At 41.2% G+C, this 22,469-nt stretch overlaps 2 protein-coding genes and 1 long non-coding RNA gene across 5 annotated transcripts; 1 reads left to right on the top strand and 2 right to left on the bottom strand.

Moving 5' to 3' along the window:
• Positions 1-213: 213 nt before the first annotated feature.
• Positions 214-1,001, bottom strand: LOC104606539 (eukaryotic translation initiation factor 1A). Its single transcript, XM_010271804.3, has one exon. The coding sequence runs from the start codon at positions 816-818 to the stop codon at positions 381-383; it is 438 nt and encodes a 145-aa protein (XP_010270106.1). The 5' UTR covers positions 819-1,001; the 3' UTR covers positions 214-380.
• A 9,142-nt stretch (positions 1,002-10,143) lies between these two features.
• LOC104606538 (putative BPI/LBP family protein At1g04970) lies at positions 10,144-17,713 on the top strand. 2 transcript variants are annotated; one of them, XR_016080368.1, is made up of 6 exons: positions 10,144-10,749; positions 12,263-12,402; positions 13,789-14,140; positions 14,683-14,931; positions 15,734-15,931; positions 17,277-17,713. XR_016080368.1 is itself a non-coding variant. In XM_010271798.3 (6 exons), the coding sequence occupies exons 1-6, from the start codon at positions 10,342-10,344 to the stop codon at positions 17,457-17,459; spliced, it is 1,458 nt and encodes a 485-aa protein (XP_010270100.1). In that variant the 5' UTR covers positions 10,146-10,341; the 3' UTR covers positions 17,460-17,713. The 2 variants fall into 2 exon arrangements, 1 of the variants encoding a protein (XP_010270100.1); XM_010271798.3 differs by having other exon boundaries at positions 10,146-10,749; positions 15,734-15,859.
• Positions 17,490-21,658, bottom strand: LOC148803973 (uncharacterized). 2 transcript variants are annotated; one of them, XR_016080370.1, is made up of 3 exons: positions 20,810-21,640; positions 19,233-19,672; positions 17,490-19,025 (listed from the first exon to the last, which is right to left on the bottom strand). It is a non-coding gene; the product is annotated as an uncharacterized LOC148803973 (long non-coding RNA). The 2 variants fall into 2 exon arrangements; XR_016080369.1 differs by having other exon boundaries at positions 19,233-21,658.
• Between the last annotated feature and the right edge of the window lie 811 nt (positions 21,659-22,469).

Below are 22,469 nucleotides of genomic sequence, written 5' to 3'. Positions count from 1 at the left end.
AACCAACCGCCATAGGATAAACAAACCCTAGTTTCATATGCCAAATACCAACCCCGAATCCAACCTTACCTCCTACCCCCGATATCGTATAATTAAGGTGTTCAACATAAAGACAGACAAAATTCTAATAAAGCGGAGAAGAAAAATAGCGTAACTCCTAAGTAGAGCAAAGGGAGAAATTTATGAAACCCAAGCATAGAAACGATACTGGACTGGATCAATTTGCTATTACTTCCATTCCATTTCACCCAGGAAACTTTCATTCGTTGTGTCATCTGATATCTCGTCTGTGAAAAAAAATATCTGATACTACAATATCCAATTCATCCTTATAAGTGTAAGAAAGAAAGCATATAAACTCTAGATGGTAATTCCAAAACCTAGATCTTGTCGATGTCCTCGTCCTCAAACTCGATATAATCGTCAACGGCTCCATCTTCCTCCTCGTCGAGGCCGGCGGCGATACCTTCGTTAAGACGGGTGCTATCCGGGAGTTCTCCGTAGGCCTTCAAGAGCCTGGCTTCATCGGGCATGTACTTGAGGATGACATCCGCCTTGTCGTCCTGATAATCACGGAGACCGACGAGTATGATGTCACCGGCGGCGATCCAAACCTTCTTATGCATCTTGCCCCGGATGTGGCAGAGACGCTTGGTGCCGTCTATGCACATGGCTTCGCAACGGCCGTTCCCGAGCATACGAAGGACTTGCGCATACTCCTGCCCGTCTTCCTTGAAGACGAGCTCTCGCTTCTCGTCATCTGCTTCGTTCTTTCCCCTCTTCCTGTTCTTACCTCCCTTTCCCTTGTTCTTCGGCATGTCAAAGAAGATCGGTTGCAGAAACCCTAACCCTAGCTTCGACTTTCTTTAGTAGATTTTCTCTGGTTTCTAATGTCTAGTTGCTTCCCTCCCGCGGGCTTCTCTTTCTATGTGGACTGCTAAGCTCGATTGTTAGGGGAACAAGACTTGCAGGGTTGCACCCCCGAACCCGATGAGGTTCCGTTTCTCTTTCTCTTAAATACCGAAACCTCTTCCCTCTTAAAAATTCGACTAAGGGCCCCCTTGCCCATTTGGTTCGTGGGAATAGGGGTGTGGAATTGGAATCCAAATGGGTCCGACTGGAAATTTCGATTCAAACGGTTTGATTGGACTAATTTGGAATCCCACTCTTATTGCTCATGGAATGGCTACTTCCTATATTCTAAAATTACCCCCTTTTGATCAACTTTAGGGGTGGCAATTTTCCCGGTCCCCGACGGGTACCTGGGCTCCCCAATCCGATGGGGTCAGGGATAGGGGTACCTTGGCGGGGTTGGGGTCGGGAATGGGGCTACTCTTGAATCCCCAATCGGGGACGGGGACGGGGATGACGAGAGAGAAGAGATTAAAACTTAAAATAGTAAATAGTATAATAATTATTATTCATTTTTTTAAACGATTAAAACATAAAAAATAGTAAAATACTAAAACCCTCGATAGTAAAACACAAAACACTTCGACAAAGAGAAGATAGAACTTTGTCTCTTAACCTTCGGTGGTGACTTTGTCTCTGAACCTTCATTGGCGATTCTGTCTTTGAACCTTCGTCCTCTACTCTTCCTTCGTCTTTGTTGCCAGTTGCCGATTTGCTGACCATCATCTTGTCGTTGTCGCCACTCACCCATCGGACAGAGGATATACTCGAGTGATATAGAGAGAGCTACTCAAAGAAGAGTCATTGTTGCCACTCGCCAACCGTCGTTGCTTCAACCTTCGTCTACCATCGCCGAGTCGCCATCGCCCGTCGAACTCTCTCTCATCACTGACCTCAACTCTCACAATGGTTCTCTCTCTCTCTCTCTCTCTCTCTTAGTGTGCATACATATCTCATCAGGGATTCAGGTCTCTGATGGGGAATTCATCCATGTTGGGGTCAGGGATGGAGGGGAGACTCTTTTCCCTGTCGGGGATCAGGGACAGGGATGGGGGTGATTTGAGGGTTGGGTTCGGGGCGAGGGGATGGGGAATGTAATCCCTGCCCTAAACCCGCACCATTGCCATTCCTAATCAACTTTACTCACCTAACCATTATCCTACTGGGTCACTAACGGGTTGGTTAATCCAATAAAGGGCTATTTAAGTTGAGTTTAACTGAGTCATATATCCAATGGGTAACCATTAACTTTAACTATATCAAGATTTCTACTTTCCTCTCCCCCTCCCTCTATCTCCCTCTCTCTCTCTCTCTCGATCAAGCATATTTCATATAGATTACTTGCCACAGTAAATAGAAAGAATCGATTATGGGGTTGTTTGGCACTGTTGTTGTTTCCTGGAGCAACGACGCCACATTGAAAAAAATTATGCTCTAGGAAATGGGCATTTGTTTGGAACCATTTTTCCATAAAAAATGGTACTCCAAGCCACACCTCGGAAATCATATCCAATGGGTAACTATTAACTTTAACTATGTCAAGATTTCTGCTTTCCTCTCTATCTCCCTCTCTCTCGATCAAGCATATTTCATATAGATTACTTGCCAAAGTAAATAGAAAGAATCAATTATGGGGTTGTTTGGCACTGTTGTTGTTTCCTAGAGCAACAACGCCACATCGAAAAAAATGATGCTCCAGGAAACAGACATTTGTTTGGAACTGTTTTTCCATAAAAATTGGTGCTCCAAGCCACACCTCGGAAATCAGGAAGCCATGGCTTGGAGCAATGCCAAATTTGGCATTTCTTGGAGTTGTAGCTCATTGCTACCAATAGGCCAATGATGTGGCACTGATGTGGCACTGGATAATGGGTACCAATGTAGAAAACATTTCCTGGAGCAATGGTACCAAACAGAAAAAGTTGTTGTTGCTCCAGGAAACGTCCCACCTGACAGCAACGATTCCAAACAAAAATTGATGAGGGCGGATTTGGCCCTCTAGTGAAATTGTGACACCTGTCACCTCATGCAAACCAAGTGCAGCCTCTTGACAACTGGGCAGCTTGGGAAGCTCGGGCAGCTCGGCAGATCTTGCCACAGCTTGCCACTTACAGACAGCTCGGCATGGCTCGCCACAGGCAGCTCGGCAGAGCTCGCCACAAGCATCTTGGCATAGCTCGGGGAGCTCGGTATAGCTAGGGGCAGCTCGGCATAGGCAACTCGCCACAGGCAGCCTGGCGTCTTACGAAGAGCTCGCCACTTAGGGGTAGCTCAACACTTACAGGTAGCTCGGCATAGGCAGCTTGCCACAGGCAGTTGGCCACTCTGCAGGCAGCCTGGCGTCTTACGAAGATCTCACCACTTAGGGGCAGCTCGGCACTTACAGGTAGCTCAGCACTTAGGGGCAGCTCGGTGTATCGTAGGAAGATCTCCTGCCTGACAACCATACCTGACAGATTCGAAGACCTGCGCCCATGTCTCTCGCTAGGCGGCGCCGTGCCTGCCAGTCTAGAGAGTTGTCCCTTGACTAGCAGAGCCGTACTCTACAGCAGCCGCCTGCACCCGCCACCTCAGCTCTCGCAGTAACGGCTGTGGCAGAGAGATAAAGGCTGTTACGCCTGACTTGACAGAGGCTGTTACGCCTGATTTGACAGGACACCACTATATAAGGACTCCGACCCCCAAAGACAAGGGGGAGAGAATGAAAAAATGGAGGTAATCCTTGCTCTCTAGCTCTCTCATTTCTCTCCAAGCTCCCTACAATCAGAATGTTAACTTAGGCATCGAAGAGCCCCCGCCGGGAAAATACCCCCGGGTCCTCTGATTCAGTTCTCGTAGGTCCCTCAGCTCTCGCCGCCTGCAAAGGAGAGGAGATCACCTCATGTAGAGGGCAGTCGGGTTGCGCTACACCAGGGAGCTCGTCACCAAGTAGCTCTCCACCAGGGAGCTCGTCACCAAGTAGCTCGCCACCAGGGAGCTCGTCACCAAGTAGCTCACCACCAAGGAGCTAGTCACCAGGTAGCTCTCCACCGGGGAGCTCGTCACCAGGTAGCTCGCCACCAGGGAGCTCCATCATCCTCTGAGTCACAAGCCACCTGGGAGCAGGTCAAATGACGAGGTACTTAGCCAAAAAATTGGTACATCACAAAAAAATTGGTACGTGACCAGAAACGGTTACATCAATTGGCGCCGTCTGTGGGAACACGCTATAGAAAGCTAAGTTCTCATCCTACAAAAGCTAAGTTGTCATCTTACAAAAGCTAAGTCCTCACTTTTTAGAAATTAAAGCTCTCGCTCTATAGTTTACATTTTTTATGAACTCAAAGACTATGCAAGAAGCTAACAGACTAAGTAACTTTACTTTCAATTCGGATAAAGCCTTATCAGTCCTCTTCGCAAGGTCCCCCTACAAAGATGAGCTCTTCGTGGCTTCCGCGAGAGTTGGCGGCCAACAGACTACATAGGCGTCCTTACCGGTCGAGCCTTCCAAGGCTCCCGTGTGAGCTGGCGACCTAAAGTTAGTAGTGCTGCCCCCGAAAGTCGAGCTCCTAGTAGCTTCTTATAGGAGTGGGTGACCGGCATTACGAAGCTGATGCAGTGCAATCATAGCTCTAAGGCACCCACCTGGTCAGCTCGGCACCTTATAGGTAGCTCGGCACCTGGTCAGCTCGGCACCTTACAGGTAGCTCGGCACCAGGTCAGCTCGGCACCTCGCAGGCAGCTCAACACCTGGTCAGCTCGGCACCTCACTGGTAGCTCAGCGCCTAGTCAGTTTGGCACCTCAAAGGCAAAGCCTACGGGCCGCATTACTGCTAAAGACCCAGTCGCCTCTTTGGCACGGGCAAATTCAAAGAAGAGTGGACTACGAGTCGCTCCCAAAGCCTACGGGGCACATTACTACTTAAGACCCAATCGCCTCTTTGGCACGGGCAAAGTCAAAGAAGAGTGGACTACGAGTCGCTCCCAAAGCCTATGGGCCACATTACTGCTTAAGACCCAGTCACCTCTTCAGCATGGGCAAAGTCAAGAAGAGTGGACTACGAGTCGCTCCCAAAGCCTACGGGCCACACTATTGTTGAATACCTAGTTGCTTCCTCAGCATGAGCAAAATCAACAAAAGTGAACTATAAGTTGCCCCCAGAGCCTAAGGGCTACACTACTGAACTGGTAGAGACCTCCTCACCTTACAGGCAGCTCGCCACATACAGGCAGCTCCCAAAGCCTAAGGAATTGGATCAACACTTACTAGCTCGTCAACTTACGGGCCAAAAGAAGAAATCTACTCCCTTCGCTGAGTTAATCTCAGCTCGAGAATGGGGGGCAAATGATGAGGGTGGATTTGGCCCTCCAGTAAAATTGTGACACCTGTCACCTCATGCAAACCAAGTGCAGCCTCTTGACAACTGGGCAGCTCGGGAAGCTCAGCAGAGCTTGCCACAGCTTGCCACTTACAGACAGCTCGGCATGGCTCGCCACAGGCAGCTCAGCAGAGCTCGCCCCAAGCAGCTCGGCATAGCTCGGGGAGCTCGGTATAGCTAGGGGCAGCTCAGCATAGGAAGCTCGCCACAGGCAGCTGGCCACTCCGTAGGCAGCCTGGCATCTTACGAAGATCTCGCCACTTAGGGGTAGCTCAACACTTACAGGTAACTCGGCATAGGCAGCTTGCCACAGGCAGTTGGCCACTCCGCAGGCAGCCTGGCGTCTTACGAAGATCTCGCCACTTAGGGGCAGCTCGGCACTTACAGGTAGCTCGGCACTTAGGAGCAGCTCGGCGTATCGCAAGAAGATCTCCTGCCCGACAACCGTACCTGATAGATTCGGAGGCCTGCGCCCACGTCTCTCGCTAGGCAGCGCCGTGCCTACCAGTCCTGAGAGCTGTCTCTTGACTGGCAGAGCCGTACTCTACAGCAGCCGCCTGCACCTGCCACCTCAGTTGTGGCAGTAACGGTTGCGGCAAAGAGACAGAGGTAGTTACGCCTGACTTGACAGAGGCTGTTACGCCTGATTTGACAGGACACCACTATATAAGGACTCTAACCCCCAAAGACAAGGGGGAGAGAATGAAAAAATGGAGGTAATCCTTGCTCTCTAGCTCTCTCATTTCTCTCCAAGCTCCCTACAATTAGAGTGCTAACTTAGGCATCGGAGAGTCCCCGTCGAGAAAATACCCCCGGGTCCTCTGATTCAGTTCTCGCAGGTCCCTCAGCTCCCGCCGCCTGCAAAGGAGAGGAGATCACCTCATGCAGAGGGCAGTCGGGTTGCGCTACACCAGGGAGTTCGTCACCAAGTAGCTCTCCACCAGGGAGCTCGTCACCAAGTAGTTCACCACCAGGGAGCTCATCACCAAGTAGCTCACCACTAGGGAGCTCGTCACCAGGTAGCTCTCCACTAGGGAGTTCGTCACCAGGTAGCTCGCCACCAGGGAGCTTCATCATCCTCTGAGTCACAGGCCACCTGGGAGCAGGTCAAATGACGAGGTACTTAGCCAAAAAATTGGTACGTGACCAGAAACGGTCACATAAAAAATAAAGGCATCGTTTTCTCAAAAAATGGTGCTCCAAGCCACACATCAGTAGAGAAAATGGTGTTGCAACTGCAGTATCGATGCCAAACATATACTATAGTGTTAAAGATTTTATCGATATTTCATATAGAATACTTGCCTTAGTAAATAGAAAGAATCGATTATAGTGTTAAAGATTATATCGATGTTTGCCTGTTTGGATATGATCACTTGCTTGGTTGCTTAATTTGGTTTTATCTATGTAATAACATTGAGGGTGGGTTTTGTTTTATTTTTTGTTTAGTTGGAGAAATTGAGTTGCAAGGAAGAAGGTTTGGAGGGGAATTAGGTTTTTGTTTTGGTTTAAATAAATTGGAATGGAAGGATTACGAGAATTGAAGACATTCTAGATAATTAGAATTCAGAAGGCAGTATGAGAACAGAACATAGAATGGAAATTATCATTCAATGCTTTCCAAACCCAAAGTATAGAACTATTGCAAAACTGGAACTAAGAAACACAATATGAGAATGTGTTGTTGTTGAGTCATGCCACATAGGTCACTCTCCTTAAAACCACATTTGTCCCCTATAGTGCCGCCCGATGAATGCAAATCGGTTTACAAAATGAAACAGTCCACAGGCTTCTGGTAAGAATGCATTCTTAGTCACCCAAACAAACATAGAAGTGTCCTATCACAAAGAGAGATTTCTCTTCATAATAGTGTGCAAGGCACTTGTTCGAAGAGACACACGGAGGCAAAAACGAAGAGACAAGAAAATGAGATGTTTTAAAAAACAAAAGTTAAATTGAAATGGCCGGTAAGGAAACCAAATGGTCAAAGATTAAAAATGTTATAGTGTGGTGTGTGTGTGTACACACGCACATGCCCATGCACCCGCACCCATGCCCTGACTTGACCTGGCTCGAGGCGGGGTGGCTCGATGTGCACGTGTGTGAAAAGCACCCCCACCCAAAGAGGAGGGAGGTTAGATTCTTGAAAATTTGAATTTCCCTCCAACAATCCCCTACAAGATTCAAAATTACAAGAATGACCGGATACCCTGAGCATTAAGGTGAAAGAAGTATTCATGATGATATCCTTTTGACTTCAATCAACATTTAGGTGTGACAAATTATGTTATAGAGTGTGGGTACAGTCGCACTCTTTCAACCTTTCCTCTTTATAGTAACTAACCAATCTACCATCCAACCTAACTCACCAATTCCTTAGTGGTTCTTTTGTTTTAGATTATTTCGGCCTTTTTCCCCTCTTGGGATCATGAGCGTTTTAGATAGTCAGGTCTTAGAATTCTCATAAAAGCGGCCACACTTCACATTCACTTAGGTTGGTTACTTAGTGTGCACTAAACACACTATTCTGAACTGATTAAGATTTTTACACTTAACCTCCTCAACTTGTAGTGAGCACTATCTTACTTCAACATCTGTAGTGGGGTACAAACTGATAGTGCTTTCCCAAGTCATCCAGTGACTCATTCTTACCCATTCAACCTAATTCCAGGGATTTCTTTTCACATAGGCTGGGTGTCCATCACTAATGACATGTAATGGGCTTCCACCCCATTCCAACTAATACCTCATAAACCACTTTTGAAGCTTGTGGTTTAGTCAAACAAATCTACAAGGTTCTTTTTAGACCTTACAAAATCCAAAGCAATTGTTCATTCACTAAGGTATTGTCTTACCAAATTGTCTTAGTCGGATGTGCCTTCATTTACCATTGTAAGTTTTATTCTTGGCTTTGGCTATCACAATGGAGGGATATAGATGGAACTAGCCGAGGCCAAAGTGGTATATTTGCTAGTAAGTTCCTTAACCACTCTAACTTGGACCCTACTATCTTTTGAATTTGAAATCCAATTCACATCAGTAAAGCCTTTTAAAACAGGAGGAAAACATGAATAATGCAAACCATAGTTCATAGCTCCTTTAAATATTTTAATAATCTTACTAGAGCTTCTCAGTATTCATATCTAGGATTATGAGTATGCTGACTTAAGGCTCGTTTGGCGTGTCTTTTCACACGGCCTTTTAATTGTTTACAAGCCGAGTAGACCGATTTTCAATCTATTTCCATTTGGTTCGTAGAAGATCTAGCTGCCAAAAGCCAGAGCGCCGAAAAGACGTGAGAAGCCCATTTTGGGAAGCTTCAAGTGAAGCTTTTGCATCTTTCACATTTTATTCTCGCGTGGAAAGACACAAAAAGACATGTGTATGCCAAACTAGCTTTGGGTTGCTCAGATCTTCATGCAAAAGCTCAATGCGTCTTTTGACTATCAAACTACCAAAAGATCTTCCCAAAAAGACTTTCCAAATGGGCCCTTAGTTTTTCAACAATTATTGCTATATTCAATCTTGTGTAGTTATTAAGTAGGACACAGTTCCAATTACATACTCCTTTTGTGAAACATGTTCTCCTACATGTTTTTTTAAGTGAATACTACAGTCAAGTGTTATCTTAACAGGTTTATAGTCATAATGTCCAAACTTTTTAAGTATATTTTCTACAGTGTGATTGAGAGATGATAAAATTTTCTTGTTATTTATGGATTTTAGTCCCTAAGATTACATTAGCCTTACCCATGTTTTTACTGTCAAATTTGGACATTAAGAATCGTTTTGTTTCTTTCACTATATCTAAACTTGTTCACATTATCAACATATCATCAATATGCAAGCAAATCATATCTCCTTTATCATCTACAAACTTGCTGTAAACACATCTATCATAATCATTTATGCTATACACATTTGTAACCAAAACTATCAAATTTTTTCATGCCATTTGTTTGGGAACTTGTTGTAAGCCATATAAAGACTTAATTAGTTTACACACTTTGTTCTCTTGTCTTGGTACTATAAAGCCTTCAGGTTGCTTAATGTAAATTTATTCTCCTAATTCTCCATTTAAGAAACTTGTTTTTACATCCATTTGATAAACCATAAGTTGTATATGGATGCTATAGCAAAAAAGACTCTAATTGTAGTTAACCTTTCTATTGGGGAATATGTGTTAAATAAATATATATTTTTCTTTTGTGTGTAACCTTTAGCAACCAATCTGACCTTAAATTTATCTATTATGCCATCTGGCTTTAATTTCTTCTTAAATATCTATTCACAACCTAGTGCCTTAGTTCCAAGAGGGAGATCCACAAGTTCCCAAGTGTGATTAGTGATTAAAGAATTTATTTTGCTTTTTATGGCTTCTTTCCATAATCCTTCATTAGGGGAGGTTACTATTTCTGGATATATTATTGGGCCTTTGTCCACCAAAAATATGAACATTCCATTACCCAATTTTGTTTATTTCCTTTGTTTTTTATTTCTCCTTAAGTCTGATTCTTAATTCCTATTCTTGGTTTTTATTGCAGACTTAGGGTGGTTCCTTATTTATTGCTTCCTTTTTCATGGGAAAATATATTCAAAGAATTTTGCACCTCAAGATTCAATTATGTTGTATTCCACAACATTTTCTATTGTTATAATATGTTCAATTTTGTTTTAATATAATAATAGATAGATAATAAAACAATTAGTTCCTAATTTGTTATCATTTTAAGCAGCATTATATCCAAATTGATCCGAAATTCAAAGATTTGATAATCGAATCGGATGCTGATGTAACTAGACCCGATCCGATCCGATTACAGCTCTATAGAAAACATCGGATCGGATTCGAATTCGCAATCAGATAATTGGATACCGTTTGCAGCCCTAGTTTTCTATCACCTTTACTGGAAAGACAGATACAAACCATCGATGTCTTGTACGCAACAATTTTATTTCCTTCGGCTCGGATAAATCCAAAGTGTCCCTCTTCTATCTCCCTGAATCCAATTCCAGGCCGATGGCTTCTGCACTTCTGTAAAATTCTTCGTAATCTGGGTTTCTACTATCCATGGCACCTTCTACTTTGTTCTTTATAAGCGTCTTACTACTCGTTCCTGTAATTGCACAAGTGCAATCCAACGAGGAAGGCTTCGTTTCCGCAGTCATCTCTCAGAAGGGTCTTGATTTTGCCAAGGATATATTGATAGAGAAAGCAATTGCATCCTTAACACCTCTTAACTTGCCCCGAATCCAGAAGACTATGAAAATCCCTTTTGTAGGAAATATTCAGCTAGCCCTATCTAACATCACGATCTATCGGGTCGATGTTTCTACGTCGACCGTCAAGCCCGGCGACACGGGTGTAGCAATTGTTGCCTCAGGTGCCACCGCTAATTTAAGTATGAACTGGTATTATTCTTACAGTACTTGGCTCATCCCTCTTGTTATCTCAGATAAAGGTCACGCCTCTGTTGAGGTATACCCCGATTAGGCTTTTCACTTTCTCCCATCCTTCAATATTTATTTAATATGAATGGTTTTGATTTTACTAGCTTCTATCGTTAGTAGTTGTTTTCCAGTTTTCCTCCCCCCCCATCCCCCCCCGGTCCAAGCTTTTAGATTTCAGTTCTGATTGTTTTGTAAAATTTTGTATTTTTAATGCTTATGTTTCATGCAAGGAATTGGACTCATGTGATTAGGAACTGCTGGGTTCAAATTAAACTCATCCCTTTGTTTCACATCTCACCTCAACTGCTAAGATAGCTAGTGGATTAGGGAAGTTTTGACTAGAAAGTACAAACAATGGGTGAATGTTGGGCTATCAAACACGGTGCCGTGTTTGGAAGAAAAAATAGCACTGAGCGAATTGTAATTTGCCGAGTCAACATAGAACTGCCAGTTTATCTCAGCTCCTACTGCCTTGCAGAAGTCCTATATGGAAGGAGAATTCCAAGAAATAAACAAAAACACACCTGAGGTGGCTCACTTCTTTAACCCTCCAAAAGATCATTGTCAATCTCTCTGCATGGCATGAATAGAGGGATTCTAACTGGATTTATTCACAAAGCTAGAATTCTTAGTTCACTTTTGATTGGCGGAAATCTCAGTACCTTGCAATTTCTTAAACTCCTATAACTGGTCCTCATTGTGGGACCCGTGATATCCAGTTGCCAGTATCTAATGATTCAAAACCACAAGTTCCATATCCTTGTATGCCCCCTCATTAGCAAACTTGAATGTTATGCTGTTTAACTTCTTTGAACTAGCACTACCAGGCGTACGTTTTATAGTTCTGTACAGCCACTAGTCAAGGCCTGCCAGTGATTGATTCTTGTTGAAATCTACATCTGTTAAGCAGTATTTTTGTATATAATGGTTCAATTTTAACTGAATTTGCCTGATTCACTAGTTGCGGTTATAGCTTTTATTCTAGGTTACCTGATTCATCATTCAGGATTGTGACCAACAGGATTTGGCTTCAATGAAGCCAATAGCTGTGGAGAAACTCATCAGCCTGCTACTGCTTGGGAAACAATCAAGCCCCATCTTAGATTCTGGACTTCTCTTGCAACAGAAATGTGCCCTAGGAGAACTTTAGAGGGAAAAGAATCACACTGTATATCATAGCACACAATTGTCCCCAGGGACCGAAATATTAAGTATTGTCTGTGCACCCAAAAATCTTAACACATTTATACTCTCATTTTTTTTTAACTTAATTGCTAATTTAATGTATTTCACTTTTAAACTTTATTGCATTAAATAACATGGATTGAAATTTAACACTTGTGTGAACATGGGTACTTCTATAATCCAATTGCAAATGTCATTAGATGGGACATGAATATCATTACGTTTTTTTAAGTTGTCCATGTACTTAATTCAGTTTTTCTGAAGTCTGTCTATTTCTTTCCTCCTATATGTTTATGTGCTCATCTTCAGTGTATCTTTCAACAAAGGGAAATTGACGAGTGCTGCTTATGGGTAAGGTTGAAGGCATGGAAGTGGGGCTTACTTTAGGCTTGGAGAACCAAGAAGGAAAACTAAAGCTATCTCTCATGGAATGTGGTTGTTATGTGAAAGATATTTCTATAACTTTGGATGGTGGAGCATCTTGGCTTTACCAAGGGTAAGAAATCTTCTTAGCATTAATCTCTCTCTCTCTCTCTTATCTCACCCCTTCTCATTCCAATGCACAGACATAAATAAAAAAATAAGTTATATATAACTATTTAATAAAATAAAGTTGCTTTAAAATTAACTGAAAATTTCTAAAAGTATCACAAGGCTGCCTGTTGAAATGCCAGGAATTACATATAGGCATGCCTTCATGCACACACGCATATAGACCACACAATATCATAAATGCACAGGCATTTCCATGTTGACTGCTAATTAGTTATAATTTTTCTTGTCCAACTTTCTAAGGTTTCTTTCTTTCTGTTCTACCTAAGTTGACTATGCCTTTGTTAAGCATGCAATGGAAATGGTGAGCAGGAGGTGACAAGGCATATCTTTTATTGATTTGTTCCAGATAAATACATACATACAGAGGCATTTCCTAATAAATCATCTTATTGATTTGTTATACTACTAAAATAATTGACTATGCATTGAGGTATTTTTTGATCAGCAATGCATTAAGGTATTTATTCTAATAATTATAATGTTTTAGGGGCCTGCCTTGATGTTGACAGAGCAAGGGGAAAAGGGAGCTTGATGCTTGAGTTGTACTATATTATTACCCTAGCTGTGGGGTAATAGATCTTGTATTTAATAAAAGATTTTCAAATCTGTTAATGATAGAAAAATACAATGTTTGAACTTTGAAGGCTTAGCTTCTTTGTTCCATGAATAGACATTCTTACAATGTTATATATTGAAGTTCTAAGGGTTTCTTAGATGTTATCTCATCTTATCAGTGACTTGATTACAGAATCTGTGTACATCTTATTTGTCAAGGTCAGCAAATGGCAAGGCATATATGTTAGCCAAATTGTGGAGGGGGTTTTATAGGAATGCTATGTATTCTGGATGATCATGGCCTCTATAGCCTTTCTTGCATATTCTTTTTATTCTCTCTTCCTTTTCCATTGAAATTTTTATTATTTTATCAAAAGAGAAAATTGTAAATATGGTTTTCTTTTGCATAATATTTATAAGATTATGGATGTGCAATCCATCCAACAGAGTTAAAATTTCCCAATTTTATTTGCAGCACCTTGTTGCTGACCTTTCTGAAACTAGCAGCAGATTTACATTCTTATCTCTCATGCCAAACATTAATTTGTGCTGCATCTTTCAAGTTACATGAGCTGAGAAAGCATTAGATCAGCATGTGTTATTTCCATCCAATTAAATGATCTTGTACTTTCTTGTCTGTGATTATTTGGCTGAAATGGGAGGCATTTTTTACACTATTATGTTTCCTTTCTGTCCATGGACTTTATACCTTTTTTCTTGTTGATGCATAATGCATTGTACGACTGTTTTATATAATCCTCTTATTTTCCAGATTTGTGGATGCCTTTGAAGAACAAATAAGTTCTGCAGTGCAAAACACTATTACCAAAAAGATCAAAGAGGGGGTTGTGGAGCTTGATTCCTTATTGAATACTCTTCCCAAAGAAATACCAGTGGATGAGATCACCACTTTGAATGTCACATTTGTTAATGATCCTTTGTTAAGTAATTCATCCATTGAAATTGAGATTGATGGATTGTTCATGGCAGCAGATGAGGTTGTAAATCCCAGCTATTATCATAAGAATTCAAAATCTCCAGCTTCCTGCAAAGATCCCCCTAAGATGCTTGAGATTTCATTAGATGAAGCAGTATTTAACTCTGCATCAGATGCATACTTCAATGTAAGTTTTTTCATGTATTAGTATGAATTTCTCTTTTATATTTGATTGTGGTCAAACAGAACTCCTTAGTATCTCTCTCTGGGTCTGAGGGGAAGACTGCTATAGTCTTATGGCTGGTATTTGCTACGCATTTAAAGCTAGCTGTTGTCAGTGACTTTATTATGGATAAATATCTCTTGGGAGATCTAAGGAATGCAGAAAAATAAATATTCCCATTTTAGTCATGCCTGACTGCCTTCAAAAGCAGTCTCCATGATTTAATTGAGAAACTCTGAAGGTGAAAGCTCAAGTTGAATGGGATCAAGACAGTTGTCTTTGGAGACTTCTGTTTTTGACTTTTTGTGGCTTCAAGTTCCCTGTGGAATTAGTCTCAGGTGGTGAACTAATACTAATCCCAATGAATTGTTTGGGTGCATCATTCAAGGTCTAATCTGGCCAGCCTAGGAATTAATCTTGCCAATCTAGGTTAGATGAATCTGTAATTAAATCAGCACTGGAAGCATTATTATGTTAATAATTCTTCTTTTTTTTTTTTTCATCAGGCAGATTTTATGCACTGGATTGTCGACAAAGTACCAGATCAGTATCTTTTAAACACTGCTGGCTGGAAATACATTGTTCCTCAATTGTACAAGAAGTACCCAAATGATGACATGAATCTGAATATATCTGTATCTTCTCCCCCAATGATAAGGATATCACCTCATAATATTGATGCTACCATTTATTCAGATATGACAATTGATGTTTTGGATGCTAATGAAACAATACCAGTTGCATGCATCTCAGTGGTAAGCTCGAAGTTTGATATATTTGTTACTATTTTCTATTCAATCCATTGCCTTTTCTTTATTAGCTACTTTGTTTGTGATTATTGTTATTTTTATTTATTTAAGCTGTTGCTGTGCCCAAAATCCAAGGTTAAATGCAAACTGATAGTGGTTATCTAATGAAGATCAAAATTAGTCCACCTAAAATATTTAGTTTGTCTAATAATTATAAATAGAAAATGTAACATTGTTATGTCACAAACCAGTTTGTATGGAAACCAAGGAAACTCTTTCCAGACACTCATTCAGCATAAAGTATTTTTAATCGGTGTCACATTTTATGGTAAGTAGATATTCCATAACTAATAACCATTGAACAGTAGATTTCCTTATTGGAAAAACAATTGCCTTTGCTTCTTTAATGTGTTACTTTCAGGTCCAACTTTCCCAACCAACATCTACTAGTAACATTTGGTAGGAACTAGAAGTAAAATCTAGTTAGGATTGGGTTTAGCCTTTATGAAATTCTAAGACATAGCAGAAGAGGACCTTTCTAAACTCCCAGTTAAAAGGCTGATTAGATACTCCACTTAATTTATGGTGTTCTAACATATTCAGCAGGCTATTTTTGAATGTTCGGCTACTAACCTCTTGCTTTGCAAAAAACCTAGTTTTATCACATAAGGTTTCTTCTTAGTGAATAAGCTTCACTCTCTTCTTCTTTCCCCCTTCCCATTTATGGGGGAAACTTTTTCATATTGTGCAAACTGGAATTAATGTTTTGTTACTGCATTATTAATGACAAAGCTACTCCTTGAAACAGGTAGTTCGCACATCAGTTTCCTTGGAAATCATAGGGAACAATTTGGCGGGTAATGTTGGATTGAATGACTTTTCTCTCTCATTGAAGTGGAGCAAAATTGGTAACTTCCACATGTACTTAATTCAGGTATCATGATGCATTCGACCTTGTGTTAGTGCAATTTCACATCAGCAAAATTGTCATGGTTTTTTCATTCATGTAAGTTATTTAATGCATCGGTCAGAATGACATCCTCATTTGATAGGAACTGAGATTGTCCTCGTGATAGTGGTTAAATGCGAACCGTAGGGCTATGGTCCCATGACCCTTGGTATATTTCTAAAGAATTGCATCAATTCCATAGATCAAAAGTTTCAATCTAGCAATTTGTGCCCAAATAGGGAAGTCATGCCCTCATGACTCGTGGTACATTTCTAATGTGTCAGACAAAGTTCATGGACTTTGAGTTAAACTCTCAGTGTCACTCCATTGGACACAGTATGATGTCCAATTTTTTTCTTTCCAAAAAAAGCTTCAGGCCATGACATGCTGGCTTGAGCGTTCCAGAGTCCGCTGAATCAGAGAAATCGCAGTGTCGCTTTCTGTGTTTCCTGTCATACTTGATGGAAGTCAACCCATGACTAGTTATTTTGTATTTCTCTTTGAAAAGGGGACAAGTTTGCTCAATGGTTTGTGCAACAAATGGGCCAAGACTCTTTCATGTTGGGTGTACGTGGTGGCCAAAAAATGAGTTCCACATTTTGAATATCACCCATTAACCTTGCCCTTATCTATTAGAAATTTCAGCCTAATAGTTCTTTTTCTTGGGGCAATAGAAAGACTTACAAAATTTTTCAACAGCTGGTATGGCTGGTGCCATGTAAATGCTAGCTATGAATTTTTGTGAGATCGTCTATTTGTCTTGCAGAGAAAGGATACCAGACTTAGGACTACTACATGTTACAGCATACATGGTGAGTAACAAGAGCCCCATACATTTGCCTCATCATCTGATCCTACCCTTGTGCCACAGTTTCTGAACATATAGCCCCATGGCACATGAAAAGAGGGCCTGTTTCCTAAGCTTTAGCATCTAACATTATGGATGCAGAGTGAAAGTAAGCCATTGAGTTTTTTATTTTTTTCCTCCTCAGGAAGAGGAGAAAGTGGTAAGTGAAGCCTGCAGGATCCCAACTGCTAATTACCTGATAAAAGTTGCCACATGACAACAGGCTGAGGTTATGGACAATGAGAGTGAACCCTATTTTTTAATTTATGGTTCAATGCACCGCAATTATATAAAATTATGTAATTATCTGATATAACTTGATAGTTATATGATTTCATTTATAAAAAGAAATAGTTATATGATTGCGGATATCCCAGGACAATTTGTTATATTCTGCTCAGTCACTTCCATCTGTGGTCTTTTGGCTTTTTTTTTTATCTTTTACTAGGTATTATTTGAAAAAAAAAAAAAGATTTTCAACTGGTTTTGGACCTCTTGGTGGTTGTCTTCTCCACTCCTTTTGTTTACTGACATTTTAATTTTAAATTTCTGCAGTCAGTGATGTGGACGTTACTCAAAACAGTATTCTTGCCCTATGTGAACTTACGCCTGAAGAGAGGATTTCCCTTGCCTATTCTTCGTGGCTTCAACCTTCAAGATGCTAACATTCTTTGCACCAATTCACGAATAATTGTTTGCAGTGATGTGGCTTTTTCAGGTTTATACTATCCTAAATGATTTCTTCGATATGAATAGATATGTCATATCCTTTGTAATAGGGGTGTAAATGCTGTAAATTTGTGATATAAATAGGGAAAGAAACAAGATTCCTCACTCCAGTTGATTTGCGTTAGCCAAGCAATTCCTTTGTTGTTTAATCTAACGGGTGCGACTGTTGATGTATTATAATGTTTGTAAGGGCAGAAACTGAGAAACATGGTTATCATTGTTTTATTTGAAATAATAATGTGTACTCAGTACCATTTATAAAATTGAGGATGGTGACAATGTTTCGTTAAAAAGCCTGATTTTTATTTTTCATTTTTACTCTTTATTTATTATATTTTTTAAATTTTATTTAATTAACAGTTAACACTTATAATTGGATAAAGCAAAAAAAATAATAATTAGACTGTGGAACTTACTCCTTGCCTTGTTCAAATCTGCGCCCCAAACCCCTTCTTATTCTCTCGACTCACGGCCTAATGCTTGTGCAACCTTGTACTCTTATCGAATCGTCTCAGGCACCGATGACCGTTCCAGTAGATACATTGGAGGTACGAACCCATCCCTCTCATCTCATTTCTTTCTCTCACATCATTTATTTTCTAACTTTTTTTTTTTTCCAATACAAAACACAGACGGAAGGATCACCGGAGACCACCCGATCCGATCAAAACCATTCCAAATTATCTAACTCCTACTCCTTGTTCAGCTCTTCCAAAATCTTACACTCGATGACCTTCCATTCCCAGAATGCTCTCCATTAGAAATAGTAGATCTTTAGCCAATGCCAATCCAGAAAATATTCAAAGTAGGCTTTTGATTCTTGTCAAGAACATCACTAAAGTCACCGCAATCCTATTGAATAAACCTCAACAGGGAAAGACTCACGCACGTTGTGGCTGATAAAGTTAAAGCCAATAGAGTAGCTTACTGATGTTTCACAACAGAAACACCTATCCTGCATAGCGAAGCAAGGGGACATCTGATGTTGCCCATATCCGTGATGGGAACTTTTGCACAACCTGATTGTTGGGTCTTGCTGTATTGAAGCTCTCTTTCACCTGTCGGTTGTGGTGGATCTATAGCCCGATTAAAGTAATTGGATGGAAAATCGCTTTTACAGCTCGAACAAGGAAGTGGGAGCTAGATTTTAGTGCCTGAAGCTATATTTCCCAGCATCTACTATCCACCTGGTAGACTGATGTTGCCATTCAAGCTCACAACTTCGGCTGAAAATCCTGGTTCCCTCGATTAAGAGAATAGTGGTGACGAACAAAAATCCATCTTGCCTAGTTTGATAGCAAAACCACCCAGAACAATAGTTGCCCTGATAAAAGCTAAGGCTCCCACTCCATTGGCCGATTTTTCAAGAGTTGCAAGGCGAAGGACAAATAGTGTCAGCTTCTTTTCAGGCACAAGGTTAGCTGAAGAAGCGGAGCTGGAATTGCTGCTCCCTGGTCTTCCAACTGGGCTATGGTCCATCCTGTCGGCAGATTTTGAGGAGTTTCTCTAGTTGTGCAAGAACTTACCAACAGAGATGTATGGAAACCATAAGAAATGGTATCAGATCAAGTGCTTCTGCAAGAGATGAGAAAGAGAGATTTGTTAGTTGCAAGCTGAATTACGAAAGAGAAAGACAGTAGATTCATTTCATTGCTCTACTAGTTGTATGAGTTGGGTAAGGGTTGGGTGGTCACCGGTGATCCTTCCGTCTTTGTTTCGTATTGAAAAAGAATTAAAAATAAAAGATGAGAGAGAGATGAGATGAGAGGGTCGTGTTCGTACCTCCTGTATATCTGCTGGAACCATCATAGGTGCCGGAGATGATCGAATCGGAAGAGTGCAGGGTTGCACAGGCACCAAGCCGTGAGTCGAGAGAATAAATAATGCGGAGCTAACAGGACGAGCTAATGGCCATCCCATTAGCTCCACACGTGCTGAGGGGAGAATGCATGTGGAAGGATAGTTGGTGGCCTAGGCCGTGGGGTGTAGATTCGAACTTGTTTGATATTTTCCCAAAACACCTACTTGACGAACCTCTTCATTGATTAGAGCCAACACGTGCCAAGTATCGAATGGTTTGGCCAAACCACAAATTTGAATTGAAGGGAGGAATGAATTTTTTTCATTATTATTGAACATCCCATTGAAATTAGGTGTCACTTCATGGCTGAGAGAGGGGCTGCCACCCATCAACAACTTGAACAAGGAAGTGATGGGCCTCCCTAGTTTGAGAAACATAAAAGAAGAAAATACTCTCAATCCAAGACAAAGACATGATTCTAGGCACCAAAGGGAGGGGGAGGAAGGTATTAGGCACCCCTCTCCCTTTGTTATCTTGTGAATGCCAATTTTGATAAAATTTAACATACCATTAAGTGCTTCTTAGGTCCAACGAAAGTCTTACAATGAGAGGGACATTCTTTCATGAGACTTATATCCCCTCGGGTACGGGAGGCTCTTAGATGAGCAAAGGGGGAATTGACTACACAACCACCTCTTTTTTATCCAAAGCCTCCCACATTCTTACTTGAGGAGGGAGAGAAGGATTGAATACCAAGGATCTTATCTCCCATGGACAGCCCTCAATCCAAAGCCTCTCAATCCAAGACAAAGACATGATTCTAGGCACCAAAAGGAGGGGGAGGAAGGTGTTAGGCACCCCTCTCCCTTTGTTATCTTGTGAATGCCAATTTTGATAAAAATTAACATACCATTTAGTGCTTCTTAGGTCCAACGTAGGTCTTACAATGAGAGGGACATTCTTTCATGAGACTTATATCCCCTCATCTTCCTCTTTCCGGGTATGGGAGGCTCTTAGATGAGCAAAGGGGGAGTTGACTACACAACCACCCCTTTTTTATCCAAAGCCTCCCACATTCCTACTTGAGGAGGGAGAAGGATTGAATACCAAGGATCTTATCTCCCATGGACAGCCCTTCACAGTGGATTAAAGCATGACGTTAGTTAAAGAACATGAGAAAGAAAGAATAATAGTAATGCCAATAATAAAAAAAAAACATAAACCCAACACGAAAAGATCATAAAATAACTAAAAACTATGCACAAAAGACTTAAAAAAACAAAAAGAAAAACAAATATTCGACCTAGCCTTGTTTACCCAACATTAAGTACAATCATGCACTCAATACTAATACTCAACCAAGAATTCTTGAAAATTCATCAACCCAAAACAAAAGAAATCTAAGGTAATGGAAATATGGATTAAAGCCATTAATTTCAAGCATTTTTCCATGGGAAAACAATACAAAAAAAAGGGAAAAGAAAAAACAAAGAAAAATATCATTAGAAAAGTTAGAACCTTGACTGTAAATTATTTTTGAGAGGTTGAGGACGATTACCTCTATGTGCGGCCCTTCTTCCTTTCTGCCAAGGGGGTTATAGGAAAGAGTTTGATGGCCGAAAGTAATGGAGAACACCTAGTGCGGTTGACAGTAGAGAGGATGGAGAGCTGTGCTGAACTCGTTCAATGCAGGGGGCTGCAAATCCGAACTGGACCTCCATTTGTTGTTTCTTGTTGTTTTGAATTGTTTTCTAAGTCGGAACCTAGTGTGGAAGCTCCAGCTTTTGGGTGTTGCTTCTTTCTCTTGTACCTAAATGTTGAATGGAGGTTGGAGGAAGATGAGAAGGGGGGGGGGGGGTTCTATGGTTAGGCTTCTTTTGTAAGAAGATGAGAGGAAGATGGGGGAGAGGTTTTAGTTCAGGTGAGTAGAGACATTTGGGAGAGAGGGAAATGAGAGTGAACGGTGGGGATTTCGGTGGTGGAGAGGAATGGAGGAAGAGAGGAAGTGAGAGAGAGAGATGAGGAAGAAGATTAGAGGAAGATTTCGGTGGTGATAGGGCTAAGAGAGATGGGAGTTCGGTAATGGAGAGCTTGAGGGAGAAGAGAGTGTGTGAAAGGGAGAGCAGAGAGCTTGTGGGAGAGAAGGTGCGAGAGAATGGAGAGAGTATTAGAGAGAATGGCACTTGGTTCGTTCGTTCATGGAGGGAGGAGGTGGAAAGGAGAGGAAGGAGAGGGCGTTAAGGAGAGGACCGTTCGGTGGTTTTTTAGAGAATCAATTCGGTTTTGTTTTTTGGTCTTAGGTTTTTCTTCTTTTTTTCTTTTCTTAGGTTTTCCTTTAGGACCAAATGGGTTAGGCTATTTTGGTTCGGTTGGGACTATATTAGTTGGGTTAGGACCGAATGGAGGGTGTTTAGTTTAGGGTTCGGTTAGGTTTGACCGAATTGGAGAGGGTTAGGTTTAGTTTGGTTAGGGTTTAAGTGTGAGAGATTAGGGTTTTGAGCTTGGTTTTCAAAAGAAATGGACAGCTAGGATGGTTTGATCCTAATCTAAAGGGTGGGGGGCTTCCTAGATTTTTTCTTTCTTTTTTTTTTTCTCTCACATTAATCTCTTTCCTTTTGACCTTTATTTTTTTTTTGATTAATCACCCATAACTTTCCCCTTTACCCTTTTTTTTCCCAAAGTGTTGGTTGCGGGACTTGATTCCGCATCAATGTTGGAGCAACCCAGCTAACACACCAACGAGCCAGCCTTCGATTGGTCTTTTGACCGAATTTAAGGCAATGAGACAATTTCCCTCAAAAGGCCCGCCTTGTTTCCTTATTAATGGCCTAAAAAGGGGGAGCTTTAAATTTCAATTTAAATTTTGAATTTGAGGAGGGAATGGAGAGGTAGCGGCTAGGGTTTTAAATTTAGGGTTTTGGGATGTCGAAGTGATGGTTAGGCCGATCCTATGGTGGTGAAGCAAGGGGGCTCAAATCTAGGGCTATGATTGATTCTAGATTTAGTAAGAGCTTTATGTGATTTCCAGAAATGTTGAAGGACTTAAATGAAAAAACAGAAGGGGGTTTTTTGCAATGAGAGGGCAAGTCCAAGGGGTGTAATGTGTAGGATTCAAGGGTTGAGATTAAAACTCATGATGTTAGGGTTTATCTCGAACAACAAGATCGCACGAATTGGAATCCTTGTAGATAGAGGGGTAAAATGGGGAATTTTGTAAT

Source organism: Nelumbo nucifera, chromosome 1 (assembly GCF_055504915.1).
Source record: "Nelumbo nucifera cultivar China Antique chromosome 1, China Antique-T2T, whole genome shotgun sequence".
NCBI classification, from domain to species: Eukaryota; Viridiplantae; Streptophyta; class Magnoliopsida; order Proteales; family Nelumbonaceae; genus Nelumbo; species Nelumbo nucifera.
This window is presented reverse-complemented; position numbering and strand designations above follow the sequence as displayed.